The 23,464-nt window shown below is 38.9% G+C and overlaps 1 protein-coding gene across 5 annotated transcripts; it reads left to right on the top strand.

The window, feature by feature from the left end:
* The first annotated feature begins 25 nt into the window (after positions 1-25).
* On the top strand, positions 26-16,135 carry LOC108014097 (proton-coupled amino acid transporter-like protein CG1139). 5 transcript variants are annotated; one of them, XM_070997049.1, is made up of 7 exons: positions 3,938-4,057; positions 4,168-4,350; positions 11,306-11,376; positions 11,641-11,787; positions 13,381-14,193; positions 14,257-14,416; positions 15,275-16,135. In XM_070997049.1, exons 2-7 carry the CDS (start codon positions 4,297-4,299, stop codon positions 15,536-15,538), a joined length of 1,509 nt encoding a protein of 502 aa, XP_070853150.1. In that variant the 5' UTR covers positions 3,938-4,057; positions 4,168-4,296; the 3' UTR covers positions 15,539-16,135. The 5 variants fall into 5 exon arrangements, with proteins under 5 accessions (XP_036670917.2, XP_070853151.1, XP_016935607.1 ...); XM_036815022.3 differs by lacking the exons at positions 3,938-4,057; positions 4,168-4,350 and adding an exon at positions 26-44; XM_070997050.1 differs by lacking the exons at positions 3,938-4,057; positions 4,168-4,350 and adding an exon at positions 1,609-1,666.
* The last annotated feature ends 7,329 nt before the right edge of the window (positions 16,136-23,464 follow it).

Raw genomic sequence — 23,464 nt, 5'->3', positions numbered from 1 at the left:
TGACGTTAGCCGTGATTAGTGGATCGGGCGCTGCCTGTGATACTGTAAGTGCCTCGTAAGCGTTATATATCCGAGAGTGTTTCCCGACTGATTGTCCGATTGCCCCAATCGATCGAGATTGACGCGGAATTCGGTTACAATCGTTAAAAAATTGGGAAAATTGAGTGTAAATCGCAGATAAATCGGAAACAAGATATGCTACCTAGAGTGGAAATGTTATGGTTCACAGAGTTCATTAAATGGATACTATGCAATTTACTTAGTCGTTTAGTTGGTTTATAGATTAAAAAAACTTTAAAAATTTAAAGCATATAAGAAAATCTCTCAACAATCTCCTAAAAATTTTATGAAAGCACAGAACAATAATTCAATAAATACCTTTTAAAAAGGTGTTTAATAATATCTCTAAAAACCTAAACAAAAGTTATACTTATCCATAGAAACTGGAATATTTTAAAACAATGCTTGGAATAAAGTTTATGAATGCAGGCACAAATAACCGTGTTATTTCAATCATTTCCTAATTATGTTCTTTATATAGAAGTGCTTACTACTGATATCAATACACAAAAATGAATGACTCGTACAAAATTGTTAAGACGTTTATGACAGTTGTCAAAGTTGTTAAAATGAAACGTATAAATGCTTATACTGCATATTCGCTGATATCATTATCCGATTAGTAATGACTAAAGCGGAATTCGGTGGTGGGCATCGGAATATGCTTGTAAATCACCGATAAATCTCAGATAAATCAGAAATAAATCATGGGAAATCAAAATAACGCGTCAAAGATCACACAACTCAATGGATCGGTGGGAAACAACAATGTAATTGGTTTTTATGTGCAGCACCGCCACTGTACATATATCACTTGAGACTGCAATTAGGCGGGCGCAAACAAGGCGAGTGATATTAGGGCGGCCTTATCGGGTGCTCCCCTGTTTGCTTTCGGATTTCGGTAAGCCCCCAGTAGTTTAGGATGGGCAGTCATTAAGTGTTACCTAAGAGTGACTGTTCTATGGAGCGGATCAGCGCAGAATGATAGAATCGACAGTGGCAGCAAGTGTAATTAGACATAAGTGCTCATTACTTAAGCGCGTGGAGATAGCTGAATGACTGCCAGATTGTTATAGATCGTGTATATATATGCTTATTCCCAGCTTGATCCGTTTTAGAATGGCCTTCAAGGCTTCGTGATAAAAAGGCGGGGTTTATGATTCATTAGGGGGGTGACTCAAACCTCTCCCTGTATTTATAGAAATATCTAAAATTGTTCTGCTTATCGGGCTTATAAGTCGATTGGTTATTTTGCATGGCCTAATCAGGCGGGCAATACATGGAATTTTAATTAAATTAACATGCTACCAATTTAAGTCGGAAGCGGTTCCTCAGATCTTTCTATCTGCAGACTACAGTTAATAAATTATAGCGTCATTGAGCGGCCAGGTGGATGAATACTTTGTACCCTGGCCCTGTGATTTTTCAATCTTTTTTGCGGGTCCAACTATCCAGATAATGGAGTCTTATCCGTTACGGACTGCCAAGTGCTTTCTTGGTCGCTTCGGTTAGCCAAGACTATTAGTTTGAGTTCTGGAACTAAGTGCGTTGGTTGTGCCGATTAAAGTCGTATTCCTTAAAGCAAGGAATTAAATATCCCTGAGAGGTGAGCTTTTAAAAAATAATAGACCTGGAATCTAAAGTGTTGTGAGAATTACGCCAGCGATGCATCTTCATCAACTGTCGCTGAAATTAATGGATCGACGCGGGTTTCAAAGTCAACAACCTGAGCTTGATCATTATATATATTATAAGCCGACTTGTTTGGGGGTTTTTTGCGGCAAGTGTTTTTGTGAATGGCTCAAGGATTTACGCGTTGTGAGTGATGAACTGTGTGTTTTGAATATATTTAATATATATGCGCCTTGCATATCAATTGAGGGAGTGTGATACTTAGGTAATACCCAATCTGTTCTCTGCGTTCCGCTTTCATATGAGCTTGCATTTTGCGGATTTTGAGTGCCTTTATTGCAAACAATTGCGGCCAACATCTCTTTGTCTTGCCCGAAACCCGTTTGGCAATCCAATTTCAGGGTGCGTTTTGGCTTTTGCATATGCAAATTGCTTAAATAACACGCCCGTCAAGACCCGGAGATTGAGATTGCCTTAAATTAGCGCTCAAGTACGACTTGATTCTGATTTCGCTGAGAAAGCTGCACTTGATATTTTTATGTTTATCTATAAGTTAAGTAGCTAAATCTGTGGTGATCGGCAGCAGAGGTCACATAAATTAAGGAGCGGTTTTCTCGCGAAAAATAGACTGAGTGTTGAGCTAATTTCAGTTGGCTAAGGGGGCGTATGAGCAATGTCAGCAGCAGGAGATCGCAGGTGCGCCATCTGTTGTCAGTTTGGAAAGGAGACACTTAACGCAGGCAGCCGAGAGGTGGCGCTACTTTTGAAAAGTCCCAAAAGTAGGCAATACTTTTTCTCCCAAGTTTCCTGACAGTTGAAATTTGGAATTTCAACCAACCCCCTCTAAGTCATCTGCCATTTTTAGCCAATTGAAAAATACGCATTCCCTCATTAAAAAATGAATTTTTAATTAAATTTCGATCCAAGTTGCAAGGCCAGTTCTCACCTTGATCCCAAATCCAAGGCGGTCTCAATCTAAATCCAATCCCTCGCCAGTTGCAATTTAGCCCGGAACTCGGTCAAGTTTGAGTGAATTCGTCGGGCGGAATCCAATTGCAGAAAAATCGTAAAATTTTCCACAGCTATAATTCGCCAGGAATGTATCCGCTTCGAACTGGTTTCTGTCAGGCCAAAGCAACTGTAGACGAAGTATCAGACGTGCAGTTGGCGCACGTTTCGAGTTACCCATAAATAAATGCGACGCAGAAATCAAATTGATTTTAATTTCAGCAAATGACTGATCCACACTTCTGTCAGTTCTTTTCTTTTCCCGACCACTGAGCCCTTGGCTCGTATTTTTGGCAATCAACTTCGGCCTCAATCAATTTTTCAAGACTCTCGTGGGGGTCGCACGTTTCAATTGGCGCCCAATTGAGGCAGTCCAAATGGAATCGTCATATCGTCGTCATATGTGGACTTTATCTGGATGATATCGCTTATTAATTAGCCATTCCAGTTTTCCCAGCCGGTCGTTATCTAGTCTTATCTGCGTGTTTCAGCTTTGGGAAAACTGATTCCCTTAATTGCAGGCACGGGGAAAAATGAAATACGCAACGTTGTCATAATTTTGTAGCTTATTGTTATTTAATTTTAGGAAAGCCCAATTATGTCCTTGTCTTTATTGTTCTTGATATTTATAAAGTATTTTTAACAAATCGATCTCAAACAAGAATTTTTTTAACCTCTTATGTGGGTTGGGAGAAAGTATTTTTAGATCACTCGATAAATTGTTAATGGAAATATTAAGAGTGCTTTTAGTATTCCAAATGTGTTGTAAATATCAATCAAGTGCTGACTCCCACAAAGTTAAATAAAATCGTTACAACATTGTATGTATTTTATTATCTTGACAGCTACAGTTTAATTGTAGAGTGAGTCAGTAAATTCTATTTATGTTACGTTTTTCTACAATACATGCAGCTTTATCTTGAACCGCTCCTAATATTTTGACCGGAACTGATTCAGTAGCCGACCTGTGAGCCATGAAAGTGCCAGCCGATTTCCTTTTCTAGGTCCACAAGGAAACCCGAGCATCGGAGATATATCAGGGAAAAATTTTGATTCGAACCTGCACGGGAATAACGGAAAATGCCCGCTACGCTCTCTTTTCACTGTTAGCCGCCCTCTTTTCACTCTCTTTCGACTATCGCCTCTCTCTTCGGGGAAAAAATCGGTCTGGGAATCGAATCGGGGGTTCGGTTCTACTCGCCGTTTTAGTGCAAAGGTTTGGCATTCTTGTTCTGTTTGTCAAACCGTGCGGTTGATTGTCGGAACTCCGAGAAAGAAAACTACTCGAATTCGAAATTACTGAAATCTCCGATTCGATTCCCCGTTCCGGTCACGGTCTCTCTCGCAAGTTGCATTAGTAATATTGCATTTCTTATTCTCAAATCCAACTCCAATCCCACTTTTGAGACGAGTCTCGACCATTGCTATTAAATCTGCCATTCAATTCTGTTTTGTATCTGTAACAAGTGCTTGGAGGCCAGTCTCGATATCCGAGTGGTGTCGTTTCGCGCACCAGGATCCTAACCCCCAACGGCCTGATCCTGCATCCGCAAAGATATCGGCTAATCAAGGATTACCATTACCGTTATCGTCGCCATGAGTTTCCATAAGAGCGACTCGCGGACGCCGCTGGCGCCCACCGAGTACACTGTAAGTAAAATCTACCCTTTGAACCGGAAAACTCGGAAAACTCTTTCAAAAATCCGTCCAATTCTATTCTCTTTCTCTTTTTAAAAAAGTCATTGGGGTATTCCTAGATAAAAGAAATTGTTTTTATCCTTGTTCTACGGCATGTCCTTATTTTCATAAACATTTTTGCTTATATCAAAGGTTTAAATAGCTAATTGTTAAATATTTGTTTAATAAAAGTATAGTAAATTTAACCATTGCAACCAATGCATTGGTAAAAATGGAACTTATGTAACTAAGTCTTTCGAAAGTTAAGTTCTGAACAGGGCTGCAATTCAAAATTCTAGAATGTTCGGTAAAAACACCCCCATACCAAGGCTATGCTGAAATAAACTAAAGTTGAAGATAAAGTTCTTTATAATCCTTGCCTTCTACTTGTATACCTTTTTCAATACTTTACTTTGATGATATTACCAATTTATATATGATCCCAAGATCTTAAGACATAATTCGATATTTATATCAACTTGTTTTGGCATTGTCTGCATGTCTCCCTTTCTCCCCTTCCCAAAAATGTCCACTTCCTCCCCTTGAGCTAATAAACCATTGAAATCCCCCAAATGATATCACCTTCAGTTCTTGAAAATTTAGATTTATGCATATCATCGGCAAGTGATAAAATTTTCCGTTGATTAATTTGGCACAAAGGCTTCTACCACGGACATGTGATGTGACACCTCTCTCGCGCTTGGCTCAAAAGTCCCGGACTTAACCCTCTAATGCCTTGTTTGTTTATTGATCGATGGCCGCTTGCCATGGTTTATATTCACGTTCGTTTAAATGATTGTTTATGCAAATCTGTGGGCTAATGTTTGTTTGGATTGATAACAAAGTAAAGTCTAATTTCGGGGATGATTTGGGTGGTTCTTTCTTTTATTTCCCTCTTGGCCGCCTGCTCATTTATCGCTTTTGTTGTTATGAGTAACAGGCCAAACAGTTTTCCACCCGCTTTCCCTCACATGTTGTTGTTCCTTTTGTTGCTGCCTATTTTCAGGGCACCCAGTGGAATTTTCCACTCGCCGAGCTGCACTTTTATGTCTGCAGGGACTTGGGCATAATGTATATACACATACTGGAGTATAGGGCATTCGGGCGACCGGTTATAGCTCGAATATATATTCTACCTACTTTGTCAGCGTTTTTCGGGGTTTCGAGTTCATGGAATATTTCTTCTTTTTGGCTGCTGCGCAAGCGCCAAAGTGGAAAAAAGTGCTTTACGGAATTCGCTGAATTGGCGATAAAACAATGTTCTGGCACCAATTCGAGCTCGGGGTTTTGGGTTTCGCAGTCGGTAACTTTCCACTGAGTGTGTGTCCAATGGGAGAAACTCTACAGCTCTACGGCTCTACAGCTTTTTAACTATAGCTCTATTTTCCTCTATGGGGGGTGTTCCATGTCACTCCACTTGCATATTGCGTCAGCCTGCACTTGAAACCCGAACTACAGAGTACTCACCCCCCCCCTTTTTAGTCATAACATTACAGGTAATAACAATCGGTGGGCTTTGTTCTGGAAATCGGTAATAGATCGAACCGATCTGATCCAATTTCGGCATGACGACTTTCCGCGCAATTTAGATCAAACCGTAATATTCCTGATCCAAGTGAATCGGTTTCGATACGGTCGAGTTTATGTTATTGGAAGCGATCGTGTGCGGGGGATCGGCAGACGTCTAAATATTTATGAATCCATAATGGAACTTTCGAGAAGCAATACATTACACAATTTTTGTTGACAGATACAAATTATTGACCCTGTGTTTCATCTTAAAGTCTTTTAATGCAATTCTGTATGGTTAACTAGTTTTGAAGAATATCTTAAGTTGTAAGTTACAACTTATTTAACTTATTTAACAACTTAAAATTTATTTAATTTTTGCATTCAAAAGTCAATGACTCCGATAATAAAAACTTGTAGGAACCTAAAAATTATTTTTATCAGCAACTTGGTTGCATAAGTAATCAATAATATGATTATGAAATAAGTGTTTTTACTAAGTATACAAGGGGAATTGTTTTGTGAAAAACAAAGTCATTTTATAATTACTCAGACGTTAAAAAATATTTCCTTTCCATAAAAGTTGCATAAGTTATAAGTTATAAGCCAGAATTGATTTTTTCATTTAAGTACTAATAATATATTGAAAATATTGCAAGTCGGATAAGAGGGAAATGTAGAAATGATTTATTTTGGCTTTCATGGGTCAATAAATAAGTTTAATCAGTTAATTTAATATCGGTACATCTCAGAGCTACTTATATTATTTTCACATTGCATAACATTATGTAATTATCATTGCAGCTTGGTATTTAAGACCATTAATGAATTTTAAAACGTTTTCACGTAAGTAGGATGTAGTTCTAATTATTTCTTTTTTTTTGACATTGTCATTTTTTATCTAACGTTTTTTCTTTTTGCATTTATCGGTCAATAAATAAGGTCCAATCAATCTTCCGAACGTATTGCAAATTGCAAATGTCATGGAACGAAAGGCATTTAATTTAGCAGTGACAATTGTATCCCTATCACGATCATGGGACTGATCCATTTAATTAAGGGTACTCGTGATTCGGAGTGATCAGTTCAACATGGCCCATATCTTATCTGCAACTGGCGCAAATTGCAGGCGCCATGGGTGCAATCCGGGGGTGTTACTCATTCCGCAGAAAAAGTGGGGGAATAAATAGATCTCTAATTGACAGATTGCCGACGATTTTCAGGGGAACTGAACCCTCGGCCACGTGATTTCCCCCTGATGTCAAATTCCGTGCTTAGTTCTCGGCTTGCATTCGCAGTTTGCATACTGCATACTGCACTTTTTTGTGGCTCCCATTTTGCCAACAAATATACAAAATTTTCCACTGCAATTTGTTGTCGTTTGCCGTTTTTATTTTCGCTGTTTGCTGTTTCTGTTTCTGTTTCCACATCCATTTCCACTTTTCGCTTACATAAGTTCAATGGCACGCCAGGTTGAGGCAGCTATGGAACTATGGAGTTCGTTTAGGCTACACTCGCTTCTATACCCCACTATTGACAGTTTTAATTAGAAAAGCACACGAAATGCCCGTGCACTTTGGAATGCCGCATTTTTCTTGGCCCAGCTTAGTCATTTTGCCCGGGAAAAAAGAGTTAGGGTCTCAAATGCTAAATATGTCATGTCCGGAAGAAGGCGATACCCTTTCCAGATTAGTCACACAATCTCGGCGGTCGGGTCTTATAAGTGCTGTAAAGCTTCTGAGATTTTTTTTATCAAGATAAGACCCCCTAATTAATAGGCTTCCCTATCGTTATCGCCTGGGAGAAGCGTGGAAATCGGGAAATACCTGCCGTAAATTATACGGTTTCTGCTGACTGTTGCAGTTTGGCTATTGAGATATTGTTTTCATTATTTTAACTTTGCAGGTGACACAAGTGTTTTGCGCAGTTCCAGAAATCGCTATTATCTGTTATTAAATAACCCAAACATTCGCCGAACATTCATGATTGTATTATTTGTATTTGGCTAATTGAGAGATAAGTATTTCGCGTTTGGCGGCAATGCAAATCGATGATATGTAACTGTTTATTTTTAGGTATGATGGGCGTGTTTTATAACCGCCTATAAGTTTGGGTTTTTTTCTTTTTCAAGGGCTTTAAATGTTTTTATAGAAAACATATCGTTATTATTAAGAAAAAGAAATAATAATGATTTATAAACTAAATTATGATAAGTTATCAAAATCATAAAAAAGGAAATCTATTTTTGAATAGATATATAAATATCTTAATTAGGTTCTTGTGCTCTTATCAATCACTCATTATCAATTCAGCCCCCCTTTAATTTTTCCCATTCGTCACACACTTTGCAATGTTAACTACACTTGGCTCCATTTTATTGAACTTGAGTCGATGCAGCGACACGTGTCGTTGTTCTGGGGCAGCTCCCGCCCTTTTTCTTGCCCACCCCCATAAAAAACCACTATCCTCAACTCTGTTTACATTCTATGTTATCGACACGTTTCTGTTTAGTTTTTTGCCTCTTCAAATAACTCACTATATTAGAATGCCATAAAAAAGTGCAACGCAATAAGTGATTTTTGGCTTTGCTCGCAATACACTAAAAAAAGTCTATATTAATTGATGATGCTATAAAAAATATTTAAAGAAATTTTTATATATAATAATAATAGATAACAAAAAAAGAAATTTAAAGTAAAGAAAACTTGGTATGCAAAAAGTCTATATTAATTGATGATGCTATAAAAAATATTTAAAGAAATTTTTATATATAATAATAATAGATAACAAAAAAATAAATTTAAAGTAAAGAAAACTTGGTATGCATTTTTTTTATTAATTTTTTAAGAGAGTAGATTCCGAATTCTTCATTTTTATTACTTTATATTATTACTTTTATATTTAAACCTTTTTTTGAGTGATTAAAAAAATGCGAAAAGGAAAGCATTGTGTAACTTAAATTGTTGCTGACGAGCTCGTCGTAAGTCATATGACAACATCGTTCGATTTTTTTAAACCACAAGTTACTTTTAATTGTCTTACGTACTTTTAAGGTAAGAATGCAACAGGTAGTTTTTATGATATTGGATTTTACTTAAAAGGGTTTCAGTATTGCAGATAAAATCTACCAAGTTAGTAGTTATAGCACCCATAACTCCAAGAAGTTTCCCTGTCTGTAGTCAGTTCATTTAAACGGTAACATGAAATATATGGCATGCGATTGACAGATTGAATAACTGACTGAGTGGCGCTTTGTCGCAATTAGTGGGCACTGCAGCTGTCTAATTATTTTTCTATCTATTTTCAAGTTCCAACTTTCAGTTTTCCAAGCCCGCGCTTTTGTTTGCCTTTGCATTTGCGCATTCGGGAGAACGCATTCTGCTCGTTGGGTTGATGTTATTCGAAGCGGAAAGAGGCTGGATGTAAATTCTTAGCAAATGTGGGCAAAGCGTTCTCAAAAATTTGTTTGGGCAAATTTTGTTCACGGCGGGAGGCAATCAAGCGTGAGTGAGCGCACTAAAACTTTAAATGGTTTGAATATTTACGTTTTGTGGTTTAGGTTTTTTTGTTTGGGTATTTTTTTTTATTAATTTTCTTTGGGCTCTGAATGAAAATATTCCATTGTAAATTCAATAGAATTAAAATTCAGAACTAAAGTTGGTACTTACTATTTAAAAAAAAAATTATGAATGTATTATTTATTGTTTATTTATTCAAACAATATAAACTTGTTTGCTGATTTATTATTCGTATGATATAATATTTATTCAAATCTTACAAATAATATTTATAATTATTAAAATATTAATGTCACTAAAATAAATGGAATATAAATTCAATCATTTACAAAAAGTTGTTTAATTTGTAAGTGAAAAAATATATAACTATTTCCGATCTAATGATAATTTAAAAATAGTCGTTCTTACGTTACATTCTACAATGTATCTTACATTTTACATACAACATGTGGATCTTCAATCGCTAACATGTAGATCGCATGTTAACTGCGATCCTAACATGCCTCTGTTAGAAACCTCTGTTAGTTATTTGGGTTCACCCAACTTCCCACAGATGGCGCCACTTTAAGTTTGCAATTAAATAATCTAAATCGGCAAAAAGAAAACAAAACGTTGTCAACCAGCTTTTATATTAAACGGACAATTTACACAAATCCCGTTTTGTTCTATTTTTTTCTGCCTTTTCGCACGTATTTGTTGCACAAACTCGCAGTTTCCTCATTAGCTGTACCGCTTGCTCAGCAGCCGTTTAATTTTCAAAGCGGGGAAAAACAATTTATATAAAAATCTCAACGATCCACTACACCCACTCCCTCCCCCAATTTTCCCCGGTTTTTCTCACGACGATCACGTGTGGCAGAGAGGGGTTCATTTCGCTGTGACGTCATGCGGAGACTGCACCCAAAAAAATAAAGGAAAATAATGAAAATTGTGAACTTGTGCTGGGTGTCGAGCAGACGTATGTATGATCCCACTCAAGAGCATTATAGAGAGTAGAACCAGCCGAAAGGTGGGTGGTTGGGGCTGGTTGGGTGGGTTTTTTCGGCGGTGGCGATGGGGCGGTGTTTTGTTTGTCGCCGTCATTACAGCGCTGGCTTTCCGCCTTGAATCAGTTGCTTGTCGCCGTTAGCAAGAGTCACGCGCTGAGAGATTTGTCCCGCGTCTCGCACGCCCACACCGCCCACACGCCGCCCAACTGGAAACCCACCGTCGCCACCGCCGCCGCCAACGCCGCCGCCCCCTGATCCACCCAGCGTGACCTTGGAAGACCTCAAGCTGAACACCCCCGCTGGAAAGCCGCCGCTGCCGCCGCGCCGCGAGCAGCAGTCGGAGAAGGGACAGAGCCTGAGCCTCTCCAGCTTCAGTGGCTCGAAGGGCTCCATTTCCGGTTCCGGTTCGGGCTCCGGCCGGAAACAGCACCTCTCCGGCGCCGCCTTGGCCCGTCAAAAGCTGAAGATGTCCTTGAAGAGGGGCGGCCCACCGCCAGTGCCCACCAGCGGATCCGGCGTGATGACCACTTCCCTGGACCAGCAGGTGGCTAAGGGACAAACGAGTCGCTCGTCCAAATCAAGCAGAGCCTAAATATCACGCATACGCCTCTTGTTACACTCTGGATCAGTAGTTAAAGCAAATTATCTATTTAGTTTGTGTCATAAAACTGCATTGAACTTGTTCATTGATCTTGTTTTTGCGTATTTTGTTGCTTTCCGCTTTTTGGCCACAATTTATTGGTTCCTCCTTTTTGCGCACTGCAGCTGCGAAGAGCTTTTACATAACTATAGTTGCTGCAAATCGAATTTTCAGATCTCTTTTCCTCTCTCTCTCTCTCTCTCTCTATACGCTTTTCCCGATCCGTACTCATTTTCGCCTTTTCCTTCTGGCCGCTTTTCCTCTCGTTGCAGAAAATCCCGACGGTCGTTGCGGGCTACGGAGAAACCGAGAAGCCCAAAGGCGGCAAAGGCGGGCAACCCAAGTGAGTATTCCCCCGATGAAAAGATGAGCGTATGTCCCATTCCTCGAGATTCTACGGCCGGGAATCGATTCATTCGTCTGGTCGATGCCTCAGGCGGCGGCCACGTTTGCCTCGATTCCGATTCCGATTCGATTGCGATTCCTATTGCGATTCCCATTTCGATTTCGATTACGTTACGGCTATTAGAAACTCGAGCGCGATGTACAAGAACATCGACAACGAGTCCTCCACGACCATGTTTGAAATGTACTCCTCCTCGGATAGGTTCATCCGCTCGGACATGGCAGACGTACCCGTCCAGCAGGCGGCCGGATCCACGCTTCCGTTGGTAATCACTCGGAAAAAAGGAGACGACTCCGAGGATGGCAACTACAATCCGTTCGAGCACCGCAAGGTGGAGCACCCCACATCGTAAGTACCCAGCTTAAAGCAGAAAACAAGCTGTAGTTTAGGAAAGTGATTAATGAAAAAAGTTTAGTTTTTAATGGGAATTCCTAGCGGAATTGCTAAAACAATTGTTGCAATAGCAAAATGAAATGCCTAAAGTACTGGAAGTAAATAGAACAGTTACAGTTACATTTTTAGAGCTTCTAGCCGGGTTTGTTAATATCATAAATGAGGTTATAAAATGTGATCAAATACAATCCAACGTAATATTAATAGTTCACTTTTGATTAGCTCTATCAAGAGGTTTGCTAATCGTGCATTAAATTTTTGAAAATACTGAAATTTATAAATACTTTTCTCCAAGATTATGTAATATTTTTTAGGAAGTCCTCCACTTAAGTGAGGTCTATAATACAATATAATTTGGTAAATAAAACAATCACACTTTACTAAGTATTCAAAACCCCTAAACCTTGTCCCTATACACTATAATCTTTTTTGGCAACCCTGATAAGCAGCTGATCCAAGTCATTAATCGCTCAATGACTAATCCCCTTAATTATATACCCCCACCCGCGTCATTGACCTTTAACCGATCTAAAGACTTTGACTTTGCATCGGGCTAAATCGAAAAAAAAAACGGAAATGCAATTGTATTGGCATTGGCCTTGGACTTTTTGGCAAACTACTTTTTCCAAACTAAAAATAAGTAAAATCGCAAAGGAAAATCTCGGGCGAACGAGCTAATAAACCGAAAACGCCGACAATGTTTTGCTCGTCTCGTTTAGCATGTGGAATGAGGAAAATCCGCTTTGCCTTCCACCCTCTGAATTTTCATCTGAGAGGGAAAAACGCATCCGCCAGACCTTGCATTGTAATTGCGTGAGAGGAAAATGGCGAGAAATGCGGTTGCCTACCAATAAAATTATTAGCCAGCGCCGAAAATCTCTAAGAAATACAGAATAGTAAATAAATATATCACTACGTCTATATGGATTGTGGGAAAACCCCTCAAATCCGCAAAAGTCAGCTACTATAGCCATGCATCACGCCACCCTACTCCTAAAAATTATTCAAACTTTTTTTTGGCAACTGATCTCTATTTATTTACCTATCCGAACACTTTGCAGCCTTTAGATAATAAAAGCTTTATTTATTTACTTATCAGTACTTACCATTTCGATAAGTGAATATATATTTTAGCAACAGGAAAAGACTTCCAAATTAAATGAGTTTTTCAAAATTTGCTGTTCTTGTTTTTTATATAAAATAAAATCATTATAAATTAAATAAGACAAAAAAGTAAGATATAAAGAATTTCAACATGTTTATAAAACATTCCTATTTTAATCCACTGTGCAAAAAACACAAAATTGGATTGTTTTATAAATAGGATGTTCATGTGTCTTAGGTTTTGGCATATACGTGGGACTAGACAAATGCATCGTGTTTTTACAAAGCCCCTTTTAAATTCCCATAAAGCAATTATTATAAAGTTAATACTTTTAAAGGTCTAACCATTATTATCTTAGCTACTTATAATTGCTAATTAACTTATATTTGGAAAACCTTATAAAGTTGAACCTCAGGCTAACAATTTGTATTCCATTTTCCCAGGGACCTCGAGACATTTGTGCACCTGCTGAAAGGATCGCTGGGCTCCGGGATATTGGCCATGCCAATGGCCTTCTCCCACGCTGGACTGTGGTTTGGTTTGGCGGCCACCTTCGCGGTGGGCACCTTGTGCACCTACTGCGTCCACATCCTGGTCAAGTGCGCCCACATCCTGTGCCGGCGCCGCAAGATCCCGATGATGGGCTTCGCCGATGTGGCGGAGCAGGCCTTCCTCGACGGCCCCCCTTCGCTGAATCGCTGGTCCCGCTTCATCCGTTTTATGGTCAATACATTTCTGGTGATCGATCTGCTGGGCTGCTGCTGCATCTACCTGGTCTTCGTGGCCACCAATGTGGAGCAGGTGGTCAGGGTCTATATGGAAACGGAGCTGAGCATCCGGGTTTGGATCATGATCGTGACGGCCCCGCTGATCTTGATGTGCCTGGTCCGGAACCTGAAGTTCCTCACGCCCTTCTCAATGATCGCCAACATCCTGATGTTCGTGGGCATTGTGATCACCTTCATCTACATGTTCTCCGATCTTCCCGCTCCCGTGGAGCGTCCTGGAATTGTGAGTGTGACCGAGTGGCCGCTCTTCTTCGGCACCGTGATTTTCGCCCTGGAGGGAATCGGTGTAGTTATGTCCCTGGAGAACGACATGAAGAACCCCAGCCACTTCATCGGCTGCCCCTCGGTCCTGAACTTCGGCATGGGTCTGGTGATTGCCCTGTACACCCTGGTCGGTTTCTTCGGCTTCCTAAAATACGGCCCGGATACCCAGGCCAGCATCACGCTGAATCTGCCCCTGGAAGACAAGTGGGTTTTTTCCCTTCTTATCTTAAGATCACTTTATTAATTCTACTATTTTATATATTTTAGGTTGGCCCAATCCGTCAAGCTGATGATTGCCATCGCCATCTTCTTCACCTTCACCTTGCAGTTCTACGTGCCCGTCACAATCTTGTGGAAGGGTCTTGAGCACAAGATACGGCCGGAGAAACAGAACATCAGTGAATACGGACTACGCGTGTTTCTGGTGGTAAGTTGAAGGGATGATTTGCTCTTGAAAGGGTTCTTTCAATAAGTTCATGGAATTTGGAAAGAATACAAGCTAAAAGAACTAAGAAAGATAGTTAGCTTTGCCCATCCGATAGTTATATAATCTTTTAGCTAAAACCATATAATAGATCTAAAGGAAATAATATATGTGAAAGATTTGTTTATAAACGTACCGTTTCATGACAGCTATATAATATAGTCATCAAATTTGTATATGATAAAATTCAAAATACTGAAATCTTCAAAAAAATAATAGACCCCAAGTAGAAAAGAATATGATCTAAAACAACGAAGCAAACATTATTTTACCGATTCTTTCTATAAGAACGAAAGCATATAGTTGTCTTAGCCATTTCGACTAAATTACGAGGTTCAATAGGAAGAACATTTTTAGGATGAATATGTATACTTAATAGGTTCTGAATGCTTTTGAGGCTTTTGACTAACATTGTAATAATAATGCAAGAATATAACTTAAATGATAAATTACTTAAAATTTTGTTGACATACATATATGTTCAACCTTGGAAAGTGACTACTTACTTTGTGTAAGTTGTGTGTTCCTTTAATAAATTATTCTTGTTGGAAAAAGCTAAAAGTGGTTGCAGTAGGTCGATAAATAAAATCCGCAATTGCTAACTACCAATTAAAATCTAATCTTACTTGTACTGTTGAAGAGTACAAACTTAACCTAATATCAAATTAAATTGTAGCTACATTTTACAGATAAAACTAGGGAGAATGGTTGCATTGCTTAGATAGGAAATACATATATCGCTTTTTTTATGATCCAACGTTAAAAATACATATTTCTAACCGAACCTATTTCCCATTTCAGATTCTGTGCGGAGGAATAGCCGTGGCCCTACCCAATCTGGGGCCCTTCATCTCGCTGATCGGAGCGGTGTGCCTCAGCACGCTGGGCATGATCGTTCCGGCGACGATCGAGCTGGCCGTGTACCACGAGGACCCCGGATACGGGCGCTTCAATTGGCGGCTGTGGAAGAACTCCGGACTGATACTGTTCGGCGTGGTGGGCTTCGTGGCCGGAACCTATGTGAGCATCATCGAATTCCACCAAGAGTTCAGCGGCGGTCACTGAGCCACTGCGAATTTAATTTAAAGTAGTCTTTAATGAAACTCTTCTAAGCACAGGGATGTCTAAGTTAAGTTTTTAACTAATTTTAGGGCTAACCAAAGTTTTCTAGGACCCAAAAACCCCTCGCCTCGCCCCCGTGGTTATCCTTTCCCGACCCTCCCCGTCCTGCCCATCCACTGATCCGATCCCTGATCCCTATATTGACCTTTTTGAGAGGTATCAGCTACCAAAACAACAAAAGTATTTCGATTTAGTCGGTGCCACGCCCTCGGCGAGCTGTGGAAAATGGGGGGGCGTGGCATTAAGGTTACTTAGAGAATTCTTTTAGAAGTGACTTTGTATCGTAGTGATTTTGACAACAACTTAGTCGTAATTAGTTCCTACTCGAACTAAGCCAAGACAGACGGACGCAGCCGAAGTTTGTTTTCGTTCTTCAATTATTTTGTTTTATCATTGATTTACTCTGTACATTATCGACGCCCTAATTCAATAATCATGACATATTACCAATTACCAATACACAAAGACCCGCTGCTCCTTGCGCAAGGGCAGCAAAAAAATGGCATTAAAAAAATAATAAAACCTATTGAAACAACCAAAGTGGACTTGTTTTAAATAACTACTAAATTTATGAGTTGTTTTTGAAGTAAACAAGAATGTACATGAGGAGGTGGTGGGTTTTTGTAATTTCTTATCAAGTTTAGTTAGTGAATTGCAATATAGATAAACAGTTATAAAAGATTGCATACTTTTGGGCCGATTGCATTGCTTACTTGGGTGGTTCTTTAAATCAATCACGCTCAACACTTTTTTACATTCACACTCTCCAAAGGCAGACTTATTAAAAGAAATTGTTTTTAGGATTTTTATTTAATGTCTTCAGCAATTTGTTGTTTTATAAAGAGTTATTTGGTCTGCATTTAAGGGGTTACAGAGGAATTTAAAAATACATTTTATATTTTTATTGAGTTACTTAGGTTACACTCTTTAAATTTTAGACTTTCGGACCGACAGTTTCGGAGACATAATAGTTAGCAACTAAGCATTTTTCTCGAATCCACGTCTTGAAACCGTAGAAAAAGTTAAAATTGTTATTTTTTAAATCATTTGTTCAAGGAGTTGATAAACGCTAACAGATTTTCTGAGGATCCTGTCGTAGTTTTGATGTTCACCGGATGTGTAATTTTGTTGGGGGTGTCATCAATAATGGGATCATTGGGAGACTTTTATGTTTTTCAAAATAGTTTTTTTACTTTCTTCTGAAAAGTTTATAAAATGTACCAAGACAATAATGTTTCAAATATCTTTCAAAATATTAAATGTAAAGTCTGGCTTTTGGCCCAAAAACCCTATGTAACCCCTTATAATATAGCTATCTTTTAGGGTCTCTTAAAAATTCTGCAGTTTTATGTGTTTGTATCTTTTGGATCCTTCAAGATATAATCAAAGTTATATGTTAATGTAAAAAAAACCCAAAAAAAGAAGATTAAAAGAAGTAAATGTTCTAGTTAAAATTGAATTTATGTATCATATGTCTAAAAATCGCTAATGGTTCACAGGATTCATCCACTGTTTATCTAAAGTTATGTTAGTTGTGTTATGTTATGCATAAAAATGATGAGTTTTTTTATTTTTATGACTCCACACTAAAAAAGATTCCATAAATATAAAATAACTATTAAATATTTTTAAGAACCAACATTTAAATGCAACGAAAATGACTAAACCCTTATTATAAAGCTTTTGAATTCGTTCGACCTCTTGAGAACATTTTAACACTTCGACCTAAATTAAGGCTTTACTCGTCTTAACCTTGGGCCCTGTTGACTTTTCCCAGCGCCTAGATTTGCGGCGTTGGTGGTTAACTGTTTGTTTTTTTTTTTTTTGCGGGGGACAAACAATTCAGCACTTGATAGCGATGTTTTGGGCGATCGGACAGAACAACAATTCGCATTTGAAACGCCCCGAGCCACGAGCTTTCCCACGCTACTTGAGCGGCGAGAGCTGAAATCAAATTAATATGTGATATGAGGCGTTGAAAGCAGAAACGATTCGCTCCGAAGCGAGGGAAACTTAACCCATGGGCAGATAAGATATTTATCCAGGTGCTGGGGCTCCGGGAACTCTGTCTCCTCTCGAGCGTCGTAATCGTAATCACCCACAAAAAGCGTTGGCAAAAAAGGTATAGGAGCACGAAAAGGCAAATGTGCAAACGCAATTCAATTCAAGTCGAGGTCCGAGCAACTGAAACAGAAACAGAAACTGAACCGTGAGAAAATTACACCCACAGATAACCAGGCGGCAGTGGTATCCACAAGATACTCGTACTTAACTGCAGCGATAAGCGTTTTGCATTGTGACGCAATCGCCTTCGAAGTGCGAAGGAGTATGGGTTCGAGTGTGAGGGCATAGCACACATGTGTGCACAATTGAAAAATTACTATTTACCCAGCGAGAGTTTAAAGTTCGTGCCCAGGCCGGCGTATCTCGTATCTGGCGGATACGCGGATACTCGAATGCTCGGATACGCACACACACCGGCTCCTCGATAAGGGGCAGCGTGTGAAACCAATCAGAAACCCGTTGATTGAGCCGAGAATGACCCACGACACTGCGTGTGTGCCTGCCCGACTCTTGGTTCTTGGCTCTTAGTCTGAGTTTCTCGAGTTTCCCACTCACTTTCCCACTATTCACCATGCAAATCAGGAGCAGGCACATGCTGGCATTTTTAAAATGTGCATACAGAAATAGTTCCTAACACTTTTGGCCCAAGAAATCCTAAATGTTCCGCCCTTAATTAAAATTATTAATTATATTCTCTGTTTACAGACTGATAATTGAGTTGCAGAATTTTAAGTTGCTTATGTTTTGTTGTTTGAAATACAATGTAGATGTTTACTATCTTAAAAAGATAGTAACAATAATTTTTTTTACATTTTCATTATACAAAAGAACTTTATGACTTGACCAAGAACCAAAAGAAATATTTTATTAAGACTAATCTGGTTTTTACTTATAACACTCTTTTAACTTTTGACAAAGTTCGACAATTTGGAAAATAAACAAAAATAAATCTACACTTTTCCAAAAAAATAAATCAAAAAGTCAAAGCTCGTTAAAAATAAAAATCACTAAAAGTTATAGTTTTTTGTCTCTATTATTATTAGAGTTATTTGACATTTAATTATTTTAGTTGGTACAGGGATTTTATAAAAATTTAATAAAAATTGTTTATTTCAATACAAAAATAGTTATATGTTCCAGAAACTATTATTGAAGTTTATTATAACAGATAGCTATTACAAAATGAGATCCTAACGTATTTTAATAGTGAATTAATTCGTAAAATGTTAAGAGCAAGGATTGAATATATAGATAATTCATTTTTATAGGTAGGAAACCATAGTATACGATGTTCATTTTAAAGATCAATCCCAAAAAGAAGGAAAACTTGTATCAGGCAGGCCTGATCAATACTTTCCATAACACCCCTGCCCACCAATAAATTTTAATCACTTTTCCATTAGCAAACTGAGTATTACAGGGGGTAATGATGAGCAACTGATTAACCTTTTGTCTCGTCATTTACTCGTCGCATAAATCGCAGGCCCGTTTTCGATTTGAACTTCTGTTAATTTGCAATTTATAGTACGTTCGACCGCTGGCCAAATCGAATCGCCGCACTTCCATTTCCAATGCGCTGGACAAGTTTACAGGCGTTTCGGGCAGCAGTTAGCCAGCCAATCCACCTGCCCGATCGATGGCCAGATAAATGGCATTTTATTAGTTGGCTACTTACCCGGCTTACTCGGAACGTAAGTCGCCAATGGCCGGCTGGCAGCTTAATGTCAGGGGCACAATGTTTGGGCCATGTTTATTGGGATTAGCTGCCTGAAATTATGACCAATTTGTCGGGTTCAATGAGATGCAGCCCGCTGCCTTTCAAGTCAATTGGATGCAAAGAGGTTCCTCTTTGGGACTCCAAGTAGCACTAGCAGGAGGACCCATAACCCATAGAAGGCGCTCCTCGAGCACTTATTTTGCGTACATTTTTGGCAACAGAAATAAAATTAAAGCCTTAAACAGATAATGCCCCATCAACGCACTTTCCGACGCTGCCCGCCGGTATTCAATGCAAATCTGGGCTCACGAATCGTATTCTGATTCGGGTTTGGGCCTGCGTTTGGGTTCGGGTTAATAGAAAATTTATAATGCCAGCTAGCCATAAATTGTGCAAAACATCCACCCACATGCAGGCAGAAAAGGAGCCTTTTTGTGTGGGAAATAGGCATAAAAACGCTGTAATTTGCAGTTGACAAATACGCAAAACTCCTTACCGAGGCCGAGGCTGCAAAAATTAACTCATATTGCAAGTTGGTGGCTTGGGTGATTTAGATGGAGGCAACGATTGTACACTGAAAAGTGCATGGTACTGTGGCTTAGTGGTTAAATAAAATGTATATAAATATACAATTATGCTAAAAACGTGTCCTTATATTTTATACCTCCGGGCAAATAGGTATATCACGGAATACCTTTAAGTTGTATAGTTCCAAGGTATTTAGAAATGGTACAATCTCTTGGAAAACTAATATTGTTTCATTGTCAGTTTTGTAACACTCTGCCAAGTTAGAAATAGAGAACAAAGTCTTATTCAAAATGTTGACTGTATGTGATTTTCCTAACATTTCTTATTTCTATTTAACAAACTCAATATATAACGTTCGCTATCAATATAAAAATTCTAGGTTGTTATATTAACATCTTATCGTTGGGATGTGAAGCACATTTCCCAGCTTCTGGATTATGTAAATATTTTTATTAAATATACAAAATGTTAGTTAATTTTTCTCAGCGTAGAGGAGCAGGAGCAGCCCAAGTTCGAGGGGCCCGAATGATTTATACCCGCAGTGCGGCCTACGAAAATGTGTAGTGAGGAAGGCGGGAGGACAGGAGTTGCCACAATAGCAAGGGGTAGTGGGAGGCTCTGTGCGCCGGGCGAGAGTGTTTTGCCCCCCTCTCAAGACCATGCCCCCTGCCACTGCCACTGCCCCTCCCCCCATGCCCATCCCCCCCGAACATCTCACTCTGCAGGTTCTCCTACCTGTTGTGGCTGCGCCCCAGGCTGCAATTGTCTGCTTAAAAGCGCTCATTCTGTCCACAATGAAGCCACATAACTTGGCCGCAGTTACCGTCTGTTACCCATGGCCAGTGCCCCTCGTCCCCCTCCGATGTGATGATTTATTGCCGATCCCTGGATCCCTGGGTCCCTCGGTCCACCTCCTTGGGTCCCGTGTTCCTTTGGCGAACCCAGCACGGTAGCTGCGGCTCCTCTCGCTGAAACCGAATTGAAACTTTATTTAATAAGTTGATGTTATTTGTTAACTGCGCGAAGGGCGCTTCGAGAGCCCAACTGAGTTATGTGGCCAGGGCAGAGGAGCTTCGTCTAATGCCAGCCGGTGTACACCCAGAAAAACAGGACTTCTGAAAGGACATTGGCCTTCTTATGCCAATATTTTATTTGTCTGTCCTAGCCCATCTCACTGAAATTAATACAAATTGTTGCTTAAATTAAAGTGTGGTTACTCTAAAAGTATTAGAAAAATTGAATGTTCATCTATTATTAAAGTCATCTTGTTTGGTTATCTAATAAGCGATTAGCAAACAAGACATTTCAAGAACCCTATGAGGGATATGGTAGATGGAACCATGACGGCTATCTTACATGAATAACTTTAGCTTAATGAAACGTGTTATTTATTTATTTATTCTCAGGCTAAAAGGCAATTGAGAAGTTACCTATAGTCTATGCTTTTCATTGTAGCTATAGCTACTGTGGCCTTAAGCTACGAATGAAACGTGTTATACCTTACAATACCGTTGAAACCTAAAATTTTTAACTTTGCTCAATTACTGAAAATTGTGCAACCTAGTTGTTAAATTTTCCAGAAATCGTTGTATAATATATTAAATGGTGGATGTGATTTTTTATATATTAAAATTGAAATTTAATGCCCAAAAAATTTATTATAAATAGAATTTTTAAAAAATATACAAAATATTTAATCTTATATTTCTAAGATCTCATAATAAAATTCTAAGTTGATCAACATTAAAGCCTAGTCAAATTTATTTTGACCTCATTTTCAAAGAAATCGATCAAATTGAAAATATTTTTTTTCGAGAAAATACAGAAAGCAATGGGAATTTAAAGGTTTTTCATAATAAATGGAAAAAGTGTATGTTTTCTTAGTGGGTTTCATTTAAAACCCATATATTTTACATATTTTTACGTGGTCAAGTAAACATAGACTCATGATATCGCCCTGTGAATGGCAGTCGAATTTGACATTGACACCGCTCAGATTTGCGGTGACCAGTAATGGAATTCATTTGCGGACGCACTTGACCCCATTGGGGTCCGATCAGACCTTCTCCACCTGCCCAATCCTGCGGCGATTTGTGCGTGCATCAGACGAATTGCATTAGAAAGTCTGGATCCCGACCAGATGGACAGATGGCGGCTGGCACTTTAATCTGAGCCGCGGCACACTTGCTGACAAATTGCTGATAAATAAAGCGAGAGATTTGCAATAATGCCTTTCTAATTTCATGCGTCGCCAGCGACTCGGCTCCTTGCCATTGGGCATGCAAAGCGCACAAAAAGAGGCAAGCTCCAATCCTGGCATGGCGCCTCCATTGAGATCGGCAGTGGGTCCGTGGCCCCGGCTCGGGTTTAAACATTTTCCACACGTAACGCGAAAGTTTGAATCATTTGTCCGGCACACAACGCAGCGATTTTCATTTAAAATTCTTGTCACAGACATGTAATTGCAACGCGCCAACGACATCGTCGATTCCAACTCCGACTTCGATCCGACTCCATCGCTGTGGGCAGCCCAAGGGCACTGCGAAAAATAATATATGGGTGGCCTTTTACAGGCATTCAGCTGAAATAGTGCATGGGTAGCCTTTTAAAGCCATTGCGAGGAAATTCCATTTTCGATTAAGTTAAATATCGCAACATATGCACATTATACCGCACTTTTTGAAAAGTCATTCATATTACACGGATTTTTAAATAAGTTGTGTTTATAATATAATAAAAATATAATAATAAGGTATTACTGTTAATATTACAAGGCACAATTAAAATCAATAATAAGGTATTTTTGACTATTTATGACTATTATATCATTATATTAAATCATCATTTATATATATATCATTATCACTATATCATCAGTCATTAATTTTAAATATTTTTCTAATTTCTAAAAATATATTCTTTCATATTAAAAAAATTGTAAATAAGTGTAAGCCGTTATATCTTTTTTAAATAATATGATTTTCACATTGAAACAGATAATGTATATTTAATTGTCTTTACCATGCTCTTAAATTATATCCATTTTTAGTTTAAATATAGAATTTTTTTGGTTATCTAAATAGTTATTTAATAACTTTAATGTTACATTGGAATTCTTAAATATCTTTAAAAAAAATATAATCAAGAATGTATCTGTAAGATACTCGACAATATTTTTTATTGTGCAGACGGACTTATAGGCTATTGACAATACGTTTGTCAGGCGCGATGGCCGCTGCTGCAACTCCCGCTTACCCCCTACCCCTACCTCCCCCTCTCCCTGACCCACTCCCCCAATCGGCCGCTCCACCACCCCCCTCCCCCCTCACAATCCCATTCGAACGCCCCTTGCCATCTTGTGGCGCTCTGTGTTGACACAGATAAGTGCGTGGCGGCGGCGATAAGTAGCGTTTTATGCATTAATTTCTGCTCAAAAGAGCATTATTTATTACGCATTAATGCGCTGAATTAACGTTTATTTAATTAATATTAATGCGGCTGCCGCTTTTGCGGTTTGCTGTCGTGCTGCAGCAGTGGCTGCTGCATTTTGGCACAGATTT

The sequence above is a fragment of the Drosophila suzukii genome, chromosome 3, assembly GCF_043229965.1.
Source record: "Drosophila suzukii chromosome 3, CBGP_Dsuzu_IsoJpt1.0, whole genome shotgun sequence".
NCBI lineage: Eukaryota > Metazoa > Arthropoda > Insecta > Diptera > Drosophilidae > Drosophila > Drosophila suzukii.
Note: the sequence above shows the minus strand (reverse complement) of the source record. Positions and strands in the feature narration are given on the sequence as shown.

Bases quoted from the DNA above. Each gene is read 5' to 3' on its own strand.
- LOC108014097 (XM_017080117.4), top strand. From the start codon at position 10,860: ATGTCCTTGAAGAGGGGCGGCCCACCGCCAGTGCCCACCAGCGGATCC. The intron at 11,788-13,380 runs GTAAGTACCCAG...CCATTTTCCCAG, and splicing joins AAGGTGGAGCACCCCACATC to GGACCTCGAGACATTTGTGC. The intron at 14,194-14,256 runs GTGGGTTTTTTC...TATATATTTTAG, and splicing joins AATCTGCCCCTGGAAGACAA to GTTGGCCCAATCCGTCAAGC.